We start from the raw sequence: 13,770 nt of genomic DNA, 5'->3' as shown, positions 1-13,770 counted from the left end.
TTTTTTTGTGGGTGGTCCTGGAACGCATTAGACGTGAAAAAACCACGACAAACTTTGAGTAGTCTTTCTACCACGCTGACAAAGGTTGCAAAAAATCTGCTTGGTGAAATCAGTAACTTAGATAAAAGCTCACACATTCTCTGTCTTTGTTAGAAGCAAGAAAAAGGGGTCAAGAAATAGGAGACAGATGCATAAGCAGTCTGTTAATGTACATTGAAACTAATATTGTGTATCGACTTTAATCTTTGGGGAATTTCATGTGTCATTGTTTCAACCTGTCCCCGGTTGGCTGCTCCACTCTGGCTTCAAGAAGTCAGGCGGTGGAACCCTGACAACTAGTCTGTGAATCTTCTGAGAGTTAGAAATTCTCAATGAACCAGGAAGAATTTCCCTGAAACGTAGCACTGTTGCCTCAAAGCTAGAAGGTCCCAGGTTCGAGTCCACCAGAGGCATTTCATTGGGCAGTTGCATGTTCCCCCCCATGTCTTGGTGGGTTCTCTCCATTTTGGCTGTCTTCCTCCCAAGTCCAACAATTGTACAAGGTGAAACAGGCATTCTAAAATGTTCTTACGTGTGAATGTGAGCATGAACTTCTCTGGGTAGCCTTGCTGGCGTCCCCTCTGTGGTGTGGCCTGCCTCTGGAATAGGCTTCGAGAAAATCTGTCAGCCATCTTTCAGACTAAGATGTTGGAATTAATTCATGATTACAGTATAATCAAGGAGCTGGGCTGGTTATTTAATATCTAATTGGTAGAGTGAAATGGTTCTAGTTAGAGAGATAGAGGCAAACAGTATGAAAGTTAAGATTAGAGAAAGACTGGCGGTTGGCGACAGTAGATAGATAGATACTTTATTAATCCCGGAGGAAATTGTAAGAGGTAACGAGAGGACTTGGTGTTCAAGAAGGACAAACAGGTGAGGACAGAAACATGAACAGATCTCACTGATGGGAATTTAGGTTAAATTGTCTTGAGTCTTGTCTCTTTCTCTCTGTGTTATTGAAATATCACAAGGGGACACGTCATATGTGTAGATTTAAAATACAAATTTATAATTCAATAGTCATTATTTCAATTCTGTTGTAGATTCTGTTGTAGATATCTGACACTGTAATTTCTACTTATGAAAATGGAATGAATAGATGAATAAATTATTGAAGTAATTGTGTTCAATTAAATTATTTTTCAACATTATTAAAGGCAAAGAAGGACTTTTTATGGTATTGCTTCCTTGAGTGTGTTTCCTTTTGGCGTGATTGTGAGTATTTCCAAGTGCAGCTGACTGATAACTACAACCTCTGGTAAAATTACACAAAATTATTCTATCACTAGTCTTAGACGATGGTTGTTCAGTTGTTTAATTTTGTGGAAAACAAGAAGACATGCTAGAAAATTAAATCAATTAAAATGACAACTTTCTGGTTTGAAAAAAAGACTAAAGGACAAAAGAAAAAAAGTGTAACAGTCAATAACTTACATTGTGACAGAGGAACTGAGTGGAATGGTTGTGTTGTAACAAGTGGGAGGAGTGAACCTGTTCTAGTGGGAGAAACAGTCAAACTGGTTGATATAAAGGTCAGAAAAAGACTTGACGGCTGGCTACAACAAGAGACAAAGAAGGTGAGGATAGACACGTGCACTTGTGTCCAGGTTTTACATCTCTGTTGTGTCTGGGTTTAGGAGCAAGAAATTACTGGAGATTCAACTATTCACAGCAGAAAGACAGGCCTCTAGTTTAATTAACTCATATCGATCATCTGCTTTTATGGGCATGTAAAGTTGTGTGTCATCAGCATAACATGGAAACTTATTCCAAAACTGCGTATAATTTGACCAAGAGGTGCAACATACAGGGAGAATAACAGAGGACCAAGTACAGACCCCTGAGGTACGCCATATATGACGTCGGAGAAGGCAGAAGTTTTATTATTGTAGGAGACACATTGAGTCCTATCAGATAGATAAGATTTTAACCAGCAAGAGCTAACTCACAGACACCAAACTGTCTCTCCAGTCGGTCAAGGAGTATACAGTGATCTATAGTGTCAAACGCTGCACAAAGATCCAAAAGTAAGAGAACAGAAGTGGCATCAGAGTCCAGATTTAATAGGAAAGCATTCAGCAATAATTTCAGTGAAATCCAAACTCTCACATGAAAACATCAAAGTAGCAGGACTGCAGTAAGAAACAGCGAAAAACAGTCATCCATTACAGACTGAAACCTAACCACTGCATTCATGTCATAGATAAAGGTTATAATTGTCAGAGACACATGGTCCTGGTAAAATAATGACATAGGGTGATTGTTAGTAGTGACGGCCAGAGTCCGACTGCAATCAGTGGTTTTGATGACATTTAAGTTACAATCAACAACTAAATTAGATAGTGTCACATAATGATGGATTTGAATCCATATGCAGGAGAGCGGTAGATTAGTTTTCTCCCACAGCTTAATCAGAAAAGGGCAAAATTCAGAAGACACAAGAAACCTCGAAATGTTCAACAAAGTTCGAACTAGTGATGTCCGCTTGATTTCAGGGCCCCGATACACGCTCCATACTTGGTAGGCGTTTCTTTCTGTACCACTGCTCTGAAACTTGCTTCAAACATGGAAAACCACGTGACTGACGACGTTTGAAACACTCAAGTGCTCCGAAACACGAAGCGCTTCATTCACCAGGTGAACCAGTTTAGTGGTTCAGATCAATGGGCGGGGATTCGAAACACCGGCCGGTCCCAGATGTGTCAGAATGGATGAACCAGGGCGGCGCGCTGCCTATTGGATCAATACCTTCTGGTTTGAGATTAACGTTCAGATTGCTGACGGTTCGCTTTCCAATTGCTTTGCAACAGAACCAACAAGAAAGAGATCTCAAGTCTGGGAACATTTAGAACAGCTCAAAAATTATCATCAGACTGGAAGCAGATATCATTGACTCTCTGCAGCGTCTCGCTGATGAGGACGACATGTTCCAATCTACAAACTTGTTTGCTCTAAAGGCTTTTGGGGCTTCAGGATACCAGACCTTCCACCAGAGGAACTTGTCAGCTTCTTCTACAGCAACCGCCAAGTTCATATGCACTGCTGCTGGATTCATCATATGGATATTTGGCATACCTCCTGTTCTCATTGGGTGTTTGCTTTTCAAAGCTCTTGGAGTTTACGTATGACATCCAATGCAATGCTCTTACTATAGATTTTCCACATTAATAATGTTTGATATGAATGATCTGCAGCTGTAAACACCAAAGACTGAGCAAAACCTGTGAGGGGACAATGATCAAGGTGTCAAATTATTATCGTCACAATATTCAGACCATAGGCTACTTAAAATACTAAGATTATTTTCTCATTTTTATTTCTTCCAAAAGTATTCATATGATAACCAAAAGATTGGAAACTAAATTCAAAATATCGTAAGAAAATATATTACATGTCCAACAGTGTAACATTTTGTATCGATGTCTTTAATAAATGGACTCTGACTGGAACCAGACCACCTATGGATCTCTATCTCCAACAGTTACGGTGCCATTATGGGATTATTGGTGGGATTTCCATTGAGACTACTGAGTGGAGACCAATCACTGGGGTTGGAACCAGTCATACATTTCCCAGGATGCACTCTGGAGGATGGTGTTTATGACCATCTCCATGCTGTCTTCCATTGCTGCCATCTTGTTGTTCTCCTACCTGTCTTCTGTCCTCTTCTACCTGAGAAGTAGGATGTGTTCAAAGTGAAAGCCCAGCACTCACCAGTACCACTGACACCGGTAGGTGGCGCCATAGAAGAGAAAGACAGAAATGAAAACCAACAACTCATGGAGTGAAGTGTTGAAGTCAATGATCAGTGGAGGTTACCAAACTGACTGCCATTGACATCAATAGGCATCAAGTCAAATCTGAACGTTCACTGCCAATGACGTGTTTCAGGCAGCTCACACTTGTACGGAAAATGTTTCATGCCAACAACTTCTTCCTGAGAAGTGGGATGTGTTCAAACTGAAAGCAAGGCACTCGCCAGTTTCATTGACACCAGTAGGTGGCGTCATAGAGGAGAAAGATAGCAAATAAGACAAACAACCCTCAGATTGAAGCGCCACACCAATGATCAGTAAAAGTTATTAGCATTCCTGGTTTAATTAGCATATGTTGTCTGTTAGTTTGCAATCTATCAATGTATAACTTTATTGATCAAGACTGTACTCTGATCCAACATAAAGAAATGACTTGTCAATATTTTAGTTTAGAGTGTAGTTGTGCTTTTCCTACACACTCTAGATGTTCATGTTCTCTGCTACTTGATCCTCATCTTTTCAGCCTCACGATACCAGTGCATGCTGTTCCACATGGGCAAAGCCAGCACGAAGAGGTGATAGCTGTCTATGCCAGAATTGAAATTCAGAAAATTGTACAAGCATCCGTCTTCTTGAGGATGAGACAATTACGCTGATCGCAATAAATTCGATATTGTCATGCAGATATTTGGTCACATTTCCTGCCAATGGAGACACAACTGTGGAATGAGTTGGGATTCTCATTAAGATAAAGATTTACATGTTTACATATGAGAGTTCTGATGGGTCTCTGCCTGTAAAAGCAATTTGAAATGTCTGTTGACGTAATCAAGCGCTTTACAAAAAAAGCTGATTGATTGATCAAAAGGCAACACTCTAAATACTGCATCTTGACTTACAGTATATTCAGTATCAGTAAAATGTGTTCAGCTCCGCGGTGCACTGGCGTTGTTCCCAGAGTGTACCCTGCCTTACACTCCCGGTCGGCTGGGATAAGCTCCATCACACCGCAACTTGCAACAGCGGAAGAAGTGGGTACTGAAAATGAATGGCTGAATGAATTAATGAATAAATGTGTTTAATGATGTTGAAGAATAATTTAAACTAAAGGCAAAGAATGAATTTTGATGGTACTGCTTTCTGGAGTGTGTTTTTTTGTGTGATCATGAGTGTTTCCTGGCAGTGTTAATTCAGGTGCTGACTGATAACTACAACCTCTGGCAAAATTATCCAAAATTATTCTATCTCTAGTCTCAGACGACGTTTGTTCAGTTGTTAAATTTCGTAGAAAACAAGCAGACATACTAGAAAATTATATCAATTAAAATGACAACTTTCTGGTTTGAAAAATTACTAGACGACATGAAAAAATGTGACAGTCAATAACTTACAGTGTGGCAGAGGAACTGAGTGGACTGGTTATATTGTAACAAGTGGGAGGAGTGAACTGGTTCAGACGGCTTGATCTTAAGGTTAGAAAAAGACTTGACGACTGGCCACAACAAGAGACAAAGAAGGTGAGGATAGACACGTGCACTTGTGTCCAGATTTTACCATCCATAAAACCCTTATTTTTGTGTCAGGTATTACAAATGATAATGTCTAAAACTTGGAATTAGATTTCCAGTAGTCATTATTTCAATCTGTGGAAATGCAAATGTAGATATCTGGAACTGTAATTTCTACTTGTGAAAACTGAACCTTCAAGGGTTTCAATGACCTGGATGGAGGAGAAACTACACCAATGCATCTCCTGACATGTCATCCATCCTCTTTATTCAGACACAGTCATTAAGATATTGGCAAGTGGAGATCAGTCAACCAGTTCATCATGGCTGTTAACGTCCCAGGAGTGATAGTGATGGTGTTTTTCTACCTGCTTGTCCTCGGGACCGGAATCTGGGCTTCTTTCAAGTCCAAAAGGAAACAGAAGGAAAGTGGAGCCACTGGATTGGAGATGGTCCTGCTGGGAAACCGGAGCATCAACTGGGTGGTGGGGATCTTCACCATGACAGGTGAGGAGAGAAGAGCCAAAGAACCTACAATGTAATCTATGATGTGAATTGAATAAGGTCAATAAGATAAGATAGCACTATTTTAAAACCGCGTGAGTTCACAATCAAACCTTATTTACAAGAGGAAATATGGACTTAAAGTTTAGCTTAGTCGTTTGGGTCAATGGGTGGGGATTTCAAACACGTAAGAATCCCAGATATGTTAAAATGGATCAAACAGCGCAGTGCACCACCTTCTGGGTCACTACCGGTTTGAACAGAGTTCAGATTGTATAAGACTATACTGTAAATATACAAATAATGATGGAAAACAAGTCAGTTCTGAGATAAAGTCAGAATTCTGACTTATCCCATAATATAGACCATATTTTCAATGGTCGTGATGTCTTCTGTAAATAAACACATGTATATGTTTGTATTACATATACATACATGAACATGTAATCTATAACTTTTATTGCTTTATTGAACACCCACATTTCCAATGAATGAAGCTTTGAGTAATGAACCAGTTTTCGGCACAATTGTCCTAAATGGTTCGAAGACCCATGAGGCCTCATTTGGACATCAGTCGTCAGGGGATATGGCAATATTCAGCAGTATTGTCACGTGTGTGGTTAGGAACCAAATGCAGAAAATTATGGAAGAAGTCCACAGTCATAATTTAAGTCAAGAAAATAGGTAAAGAACAGAAAACACAAGCAAAATCACAAGAAAGTCCAAGAAACCTGAAGAGTAAGATGAGCCCATGATCATCTGGCAGTGAACTGAGGTCTAAACAGAGCTTAAGTTGGTGGAGCCTGATTGGAGATTGGAAGCAGGTGGCTGCAGAAACACTGGTGACAGGAATGAATGAATGAATTCAGGGTAAATTCACTTTCAAAGCAAAAGAAAGTTAAGATAAGAGGAAATGCTCTATTTATTTGGCACTATAAAACTGTGAAAACCTCCTGTTATATAATCTCTATTTTATTTATTACAGAGCTAGATGACACAACCAGACCAAACAGGAAAGAGATGGTTGGGGGAGGGGTTGAACAGCAGTGATAAATGAATAGCAAAGCGAAGGGTTGGAGCGAAAGAGCGACAAAACATTATAGTGGAAAATGTTAAGCACATTAAAACTGCAGTCTTGCCAAGAATTGAATCAGGCTGATCATGAATTAATGGTGGCTGTCAAAACAACTGTCATTGCCCTCAATCATCAACAGTATTTTTTTCTCTGTCCAAAATGGTGATTTTTCTCCTAAATACCTTCATGTGTGCTAATCCATCTTTTAGCTACGTGGGTAGGAGGAGCCTTCATTATTGGCACAGCTGAGATGATGTACACCCCCTCCATGGGACTCACCTGGACAGCTGTGGTGATATTAGCTTATAGCACATCGTTTATTGCTGGTAAGACATTAAAATGACAATATAGAAAATGAAGTCTGAATATAAAAACTGTCTGACACCAGAATCAACACTATAGTAGCAATACTTGTTACACAACTTCATGACGTGACACTAATGAAGGCATTTACAGCAAGCAGTTCATCAATATATCCACGTCTCTTGTGCCAAATAAGCTGACCATTTACAGAATACAACTCAGCTATGTTACACAAATGGTTGCTTCGGTGGAAAGAAATTCAATCATCTGACATTTACATTTTAACCTACAGTCAGCCTCTTTTTTTTTTCAGAGGAGTCCAAGTGAGAAGGGACGGAAAATTAAATAGCAGTTAATGATTGTAGCAACTTGACCCAGACAAAAACGTTCATAAAATCTAGGTCACTTGAAAGTTGGCTCATGCTGTCCTTTAGAAACTGAAATGTATACTGTATATATAATATATATATATATATATATATATATATATATATATATATATATATATAATCGTTCTGTCAGGTAATTAAAAAATAATCTAATTAATTAAAGGATTTGTAATTTATTAATCTGATTAATCACATTTTAATCTCATACCTGCTAAAGGCCCCCATATACAGAATTTGAATTCTAGGACATTACAAAATTGTAGTGCATGACTAATCAATAGAATGCACCAAGAAGACAAGATTTGAAATCCACATTTTTATTGGTTAAGCGTGCTTTATCAATGAAATTCAAAAGAAAAAAGGCCAAGCACATCAGCAAACCAATTAGGCCAGATGCATTTCTGAAAAATGTAATACAAATACAATAAAATAAAATAAATAAAATTCAGAAATTAGATAAGGCTGAGTCTGAAATAGGCAAATCAGCAGACTCTCAATCAAAATCAATACTAAAGCTGACTGAATACAGCAATTCAAAATGAATAGTATAACATGTCTCTAAATAAGGAAACATCAATAGCAAGGTGCCAACAGGCTTTTCCTTTAAAAGGGTAAGACAACGTTCAACTCTGTCCTTGACATGTTCTGCATTTAAATGATACGTTAGGCTGGAGCTGCTCTGGTGATAGGAAAATTCTCTTTTACAAAAGGTACTACTAATAATAACAATAATAATAATGAATTAGGTTTATATAACACTTTTCTGGACACTCAAAGATGCTTTCCATCAGATCCATTATTCCGTCACTCCTCATTCATACTTGGTGATGGTAACTAAGTGTGTAGCCACAGCTGCCCTGGGGCAGACTGACGGAGGGTCTACGGCGCAGATTGGCAGTGTAATTAATTAATCTAATTCACGCATTAAAGTGAAAGCCCTAATATATATATACATATATATATATATATATATATATACACACACATATATATATATACACACACACACACACACACACACACACACACACACACACACACACACACACATATATATATATATATATATATAATTATGTATTAATGATATATATTCAAATACAATACAGTTTGCAATAGTTACCATGCATCACATTAGGTACTGAACAATTTCAGTCAAAATGAGAGCTGGAACTTCTTCATTCCCGAAATAGATGACCAGTTGTTTCAAATTTGACTTTCATGGGTAACACCGTAACATGTCATGATGGATGAAGGATAAATAACATAATATCATATAACATAACATAACACTTCCTTCTCAGCCTCAGCAATGCATCATGCTTTTCTAACAAAAGGGCAATAACATCATTGATGTAAGACTTTTGTACTACCATGAGTGGTTTGAGCAGTGCTGATATAATTTAGACATATTTTTATAGTCCTTTTCCTATCTTCTTGGTCTTGGAAAAATATTCTTGAGGCATCAATTTGTCTCTATTGTCTCTTATCGATTTATAATGAAAGAAATAGTTTCCCTTACGGGAGACTAAAAAAGGCATTGTTAATTTTTTTATCTTTTTTTTGTCAACTGAAGGAGGTCTATTGTTTGCCAAACCAATGAGGGAAAGGAACTGTGTGACAATGCTGGATCCATTTAATTTCAAGTACGGAAAAAACCTAACAGCTGTACTGAGTCTGGCTTCACTTTTTACTGAACTGACCTGGGTACCATCAACATTAATTTCTCTAGGTACATGACACACACCGTATACGTGCACAAACACTGAATGACACGTATTGTGTCATTCAATGATTATATATATACTGTATATACACACTGTATATGTGTACATTTTCCATATATGACAGGAGGAATCATGAGTGTTGTCCTGGATTTGCCGTTCTCTCTTTGTATTTGGATCTCTGCTGCTGTGGCCATCACCTACACCCTACTGGGAGGTCTCTACTCTGTAGCCTACACAGATGTAATACAGCTGGTCCTCATTTTCATTGGCTTGGTGAGTTTCTTATCATTTTCTTTTGTTCAAATGTTTCTGGCCTTTTACTTAAAAAAAAAAAAAGAATTAGAGAAAAAAAACAATAAGTTTTTCATGTGTCTCTTAGTGGGTGTGTGTTCCATTTGTTTTGATGAATCCTCACACCTTGGACATCAGTCAGACTCTGATGAACAACACCTTACACGCCCCCTGGATTGGTCAACCAGAGCTGAAAAAGATCTGGATTATGATTGACGAATTCTTATTCCTGGTAAGAAAGCAATCATTTTCCTGTCTAATAAATAAAGCCCTACTGTATATGGACAACCTCAGTGTTAAAAAGATTTTCAGTTGCTGAATAACCATATGAAAATAATAATGGAGAAGGGTGTCAACACTGAAAGTCAAAGTAAACTATCGTTCTGGCTGAGAGCAGACATCTTTAGATATTTGCAGTGCCCACCTGATGATTGTGACATATTTGTGACTACACACAAACGCTTTCACTTTTAAGGCATTAGGGAGTTCGGGATACCAGACCTATCACCAGAGGAACTTGTCAGCTTCTTCTCCAGCAACCGCCAAGTTCACAAGTATTGCTGCTGGATTCATCATATGGATATTTGGCATACCATCCATACTAATCGGTGCAGCGACTGCATCCGCAGGTGATAAAGATTTGTCCTGTGTGCTTTTGAAAGCTCTTGGAGCCTACATGTCACATCCAATATAATTCTCTTACTATATGTTTTTTCACATGAATAACTCATAACATGAAGGATGTGCAGCTGTAAACACCAAAGAGTGAGCACAGGGAAGGACAAAACTACACTTTGAATTTGCACAGTCCCTCAGCAGCCATTGATCAAGGTGTCAAAATAAGATTTTTTTTTCACACCATATTCTTGTTAAAAGAACGAGGTTATTTTGAGTGAGTGCAAGCTTCCTTCAAAAATGCGCATGACAACCAATTTATTATTTAAAATATTGAAATACAAATTAAAAATATGAAGAAAAGTCAACATTGATAGAAAAAATATATTAAATGTCCAACAGTCTAGTGTCTAGCATCAATTCCTTCAATAAATGGTTTTTGAAACTGAGATATGTAAAGAAGTAATGGTTGTGTCAAAAAATTCCCGTCACTATTAACAAATAGTGAAAGTGATATTTCCTGGACACTTTCTTTCTTGCTGTATTTGTGTCCATACCTCAGACTGGAACCAGACCACCTATGGTTCTCCATCTCCCTTCGAACGTGAAGAAGCAGGTCTAGCTTTGCCCATCGCCCTGCAGCATCTCACCCCACCCTTTATCTCCATCCTTGGGATTGGATGTATAGCCGCTGCTGTGATGTCATCAGCTGACTCGGCTTTACTTTCAGCGGCTTCTGTTTTCACTTCAAACACTTACAAGAACGTCCTGAGACCTCAGGTATAAAATGTACTATTTGTCAATTATGGTTGGGAAGACTTTTTAAGACTGTTCTGTCAAGTTATTGTATGAAGACAGCATCTCATTGGCGTCTTGAAAGAAATATGTAACATTATTAGGCTTATCTTAACACTTTAATCTCTTTGAATTATCCTCACTTTATTCTTTAGTGTGCCAGAAGATTAAACTCATCAGCAGAGAGTAGACAAGGACAAGTTAGAACCAGCAATGTAGATTGTAGACTAGCTGTAAGAAAAATCTGTTACAACCTGCCAGATTTTTGGTTGGGTTGTCTTTCTTGGGATAAAATTCATTCAAAAGAGGCAGAGATATAAAAACCAGAGGGGAGATGATCACCTCCACCCTCACAATATATCACAGCCTGCTTATGTGATGAAAATGTGATAAAACTCATTTTGGTTTGCAGAGCAAACCGAGCACCCCAATGGACACCAGATTGTTTGGTCAAAAATTCAGACTGCAGATTAGAACCTGCAAGTTTTCAAAAATTAGGCCCCTATCCAATCATATTTGTGATATTTTATTGAATTCCTTTAACTTAATTTTGCTGGCTTTGATTTATATTTCAATGGGAAAAGTCAAGTCCTCTAGGGTCAGCATGAACTTCTCTTGTTGTAGATAATTACATCTTTAATTTGACATCTCTGTGTCAGAGCATATATATATATATATATATATATATATATATATATATATATATATACACAGTATATATGGGTGGCGCAGTGCAGTGGGTAGCGCTGTCGACGCACGACATGGCGATTCCCGCCTCAAGTCGCACTATGTGTGCGGGCAGGCTCCCATCTCCAAAAACACACACTTTAGGGGAATTGGCTGGCTTCAAATTGCTTGTAGCTTTGAGTGTCTGGTTGCGTAGTTGTTTGTCAATATGTGGCTAACTGTTTCCCTGATCTTCTCCTTTACTTTTTTTCCCAGGCATCAGACAGGGAAATCCAGTGGGTGATTCCTGTTTCTGTGGTTGTTGTTGGTGTAGTTGGAACATCCCTCTCCAGCCTGAAAAACAGCACCTTACTGTTTTGGTTCATTGGTGCAGAAGTATGCTTCATCATAGTCTTCCCTCAACTCCTCTGTGTCCTCTATTTCAATATCTCCAACTGTTATGGCGCCATTATGGGGTTATTGGTGGGGTTTCCATTGAGACTACTGAGTGGAGACCAATCACTGGGGTTGGAACCAGTTGTACATTTCCCAGGATGCACTCTGGAGGATGGTGTTTATGTCCAGTACGCTCCAGTTAAGACCATCTCCATGCTGTCCACCATTGCTGCCATCTTGTTGTTCTCCTACCTGGCTTCTGTCCTCTTCAACAAAGGTGTTCTACCTGAGAAGTGGGATGTGTTCAAAGTGAAAGCCCAGCATTCTCCAGTACCAATGACACCAGTAGGTGGCATGATATAAGATAATGAGAATGAGACTGAGGAAATGCAGGGAAGCACTGTCCAGAGTGAGAGATCATAGTCAATGTTTGGCAGAAGGAATGAGATTTGACACTGCCGTGCAACCCGCAACAATAAAATATCTGTTGTATTTAAAGAAAATAAATACAATTTGTGATTTTTTTCCTAACCTCGTCCGGCTATCAATGAGGGCAGAAAAATTCCTCCTGGTCTCCTCTCTTTCCCTCTATAACTCATTACTGCTTCTTCTGTCCTGTCAGCACTGTCTCTTTGAAATCATCTGTACCAATTATGGAATTAAAAGCTGGAGTCTTAATGCAGTGGATTAAATTATTGTGACAAGAAATGCTGGTTTGAGGGAACCAATCTGTCCTGATGGGATATTCACTGCTGGCTACATGAGGGACTCTGAGGAGATGTGGAGAGTTGTGTGACTGGCGGTTCTTTTTGTGGAGGACGTCGAAAAACTTTATCTGTTTGGATTCATGACAACAGGGCTTCTGCTCCTCCTCATCTGTCACTTCTGTTAAGACATTTTTTCACAACCAAACAGAAGTGATTACATGACTCAGTTCAGATACACACTTCAGCATGTACCAAAAGTGACACCAAATCCCTGCTGCAGGGGGCACTTGAATTTTTGCATGCCCACACACACATGCAAATACTTGGTGACCTGGGAAAATAATGCACAGTTGTATCAGGAGCTATTTTAAGTGAGAATCAACCATTTTAGGCCTTTTAATAGCATTGAGCCCACATAGTTGGGTTAATGCCTATCTGCGGTCCGATAAAGTCAGAAATTCAAACGTACACACACACACACACACGCAGAGGTTGTATCTTTCCCATTTTCTGTTTCAAAAGCTGAATGTGAGGGTCAGTGCTTCAATTTATTTCTGTGCTAATAATTGAGAATGATGACATCTTTTAATTGTTATTTAGAACACATGGTGCATTGCTTATTTATGAACAATTTATTCCTTAATTAATAATTAAAATACTTTGGTGCTCTGTAGAATTGAGAACCTTAACTAAAACTAAACTTCCTTTCTTCTTGTCCTGTTAAGGTCACCACCGCGTGTTATCCTATTTTTTTTTTCATTTTATATGAACACTCATATTTGTTTGGTAACATTTTCTTTTTTTCCCCTCTGGATGCCCTTCCCGCTGCATCCCCTGCATTTATCCAGGATTAGAACTGGCTTATAACTGACCGTATGCTCCTGTAGGGCTGCAGGTGCCAGAGGTTGAACCTGGGACAGCATACATGTGAAGCATGCGCTCTGCCACTGAGCTACATAAATAAACAGTTCTTTTTTTGGAGCCCGATTTAAAGTTC

General features: G+C 38.7%; 1 protein-coding gene across 2 annotated transcripts; it reads left to right on the top strand.

Moving 5' to 3' along the window:
* The first annotated feature begins 5,583 nt into the window (after window positions 1–5,583).
* Window positions 5,584–12,578, top strand: LOC137603799 (high-affinity choline transporter 1-like). Of its 2 annotated transcripts, XM_068327566.1 has the most exons (8): window positions 5,584–5,812; window positions 7,094–7,210; window positions 9,153–9,308; window positions 9,428–9,576; window positions 9,683–9,826; window positions 10,070–10,223; window positions 10,772–10,989; window positions 11,947–12,578. In XM_068327566.1, the coding sequence occupies exons 1-8, from the start codon at window positions 5,629–5,631 to the stop codon at window positions 12,427–12,429; spliced, it is 1,605 nt and encodes a 534-aa protein (XP_068183667.1). In that variant the 5' UTR covers window positions 5,584–5,628; the 3' UTR covers window positions 12,430–12,578. The 2 variants fall into 2 exon arrangements, with proteins under 2 accessions (XP_068183667.1, XP_068183668.1); XM_068327567.1 differs by lacking the exon at window positions 9,153–9,308.
* Window positions 12,579–13,770: the final 1,192 nt, after the last annotated feature.

This window comes from Antennarius striatus, chromosome 11 (assembly GCF_040054535.1).
Source record: "Antennarius striatus isolate MH-2024 chromosome 11, ASM4005453v1, whole genome shotgun sequence".
NCBI classification, from domain to species: Eukaryota; Metazoa; Chordata; class Actinopteri; order Lophiiformes; family Antennariidae; genus Antennarius; species Antennarius striatus.
Note: the sequence above shows the minus strand (reverse complement) of the source record. Positions and strands in the feature narration are given on the sequence as shown.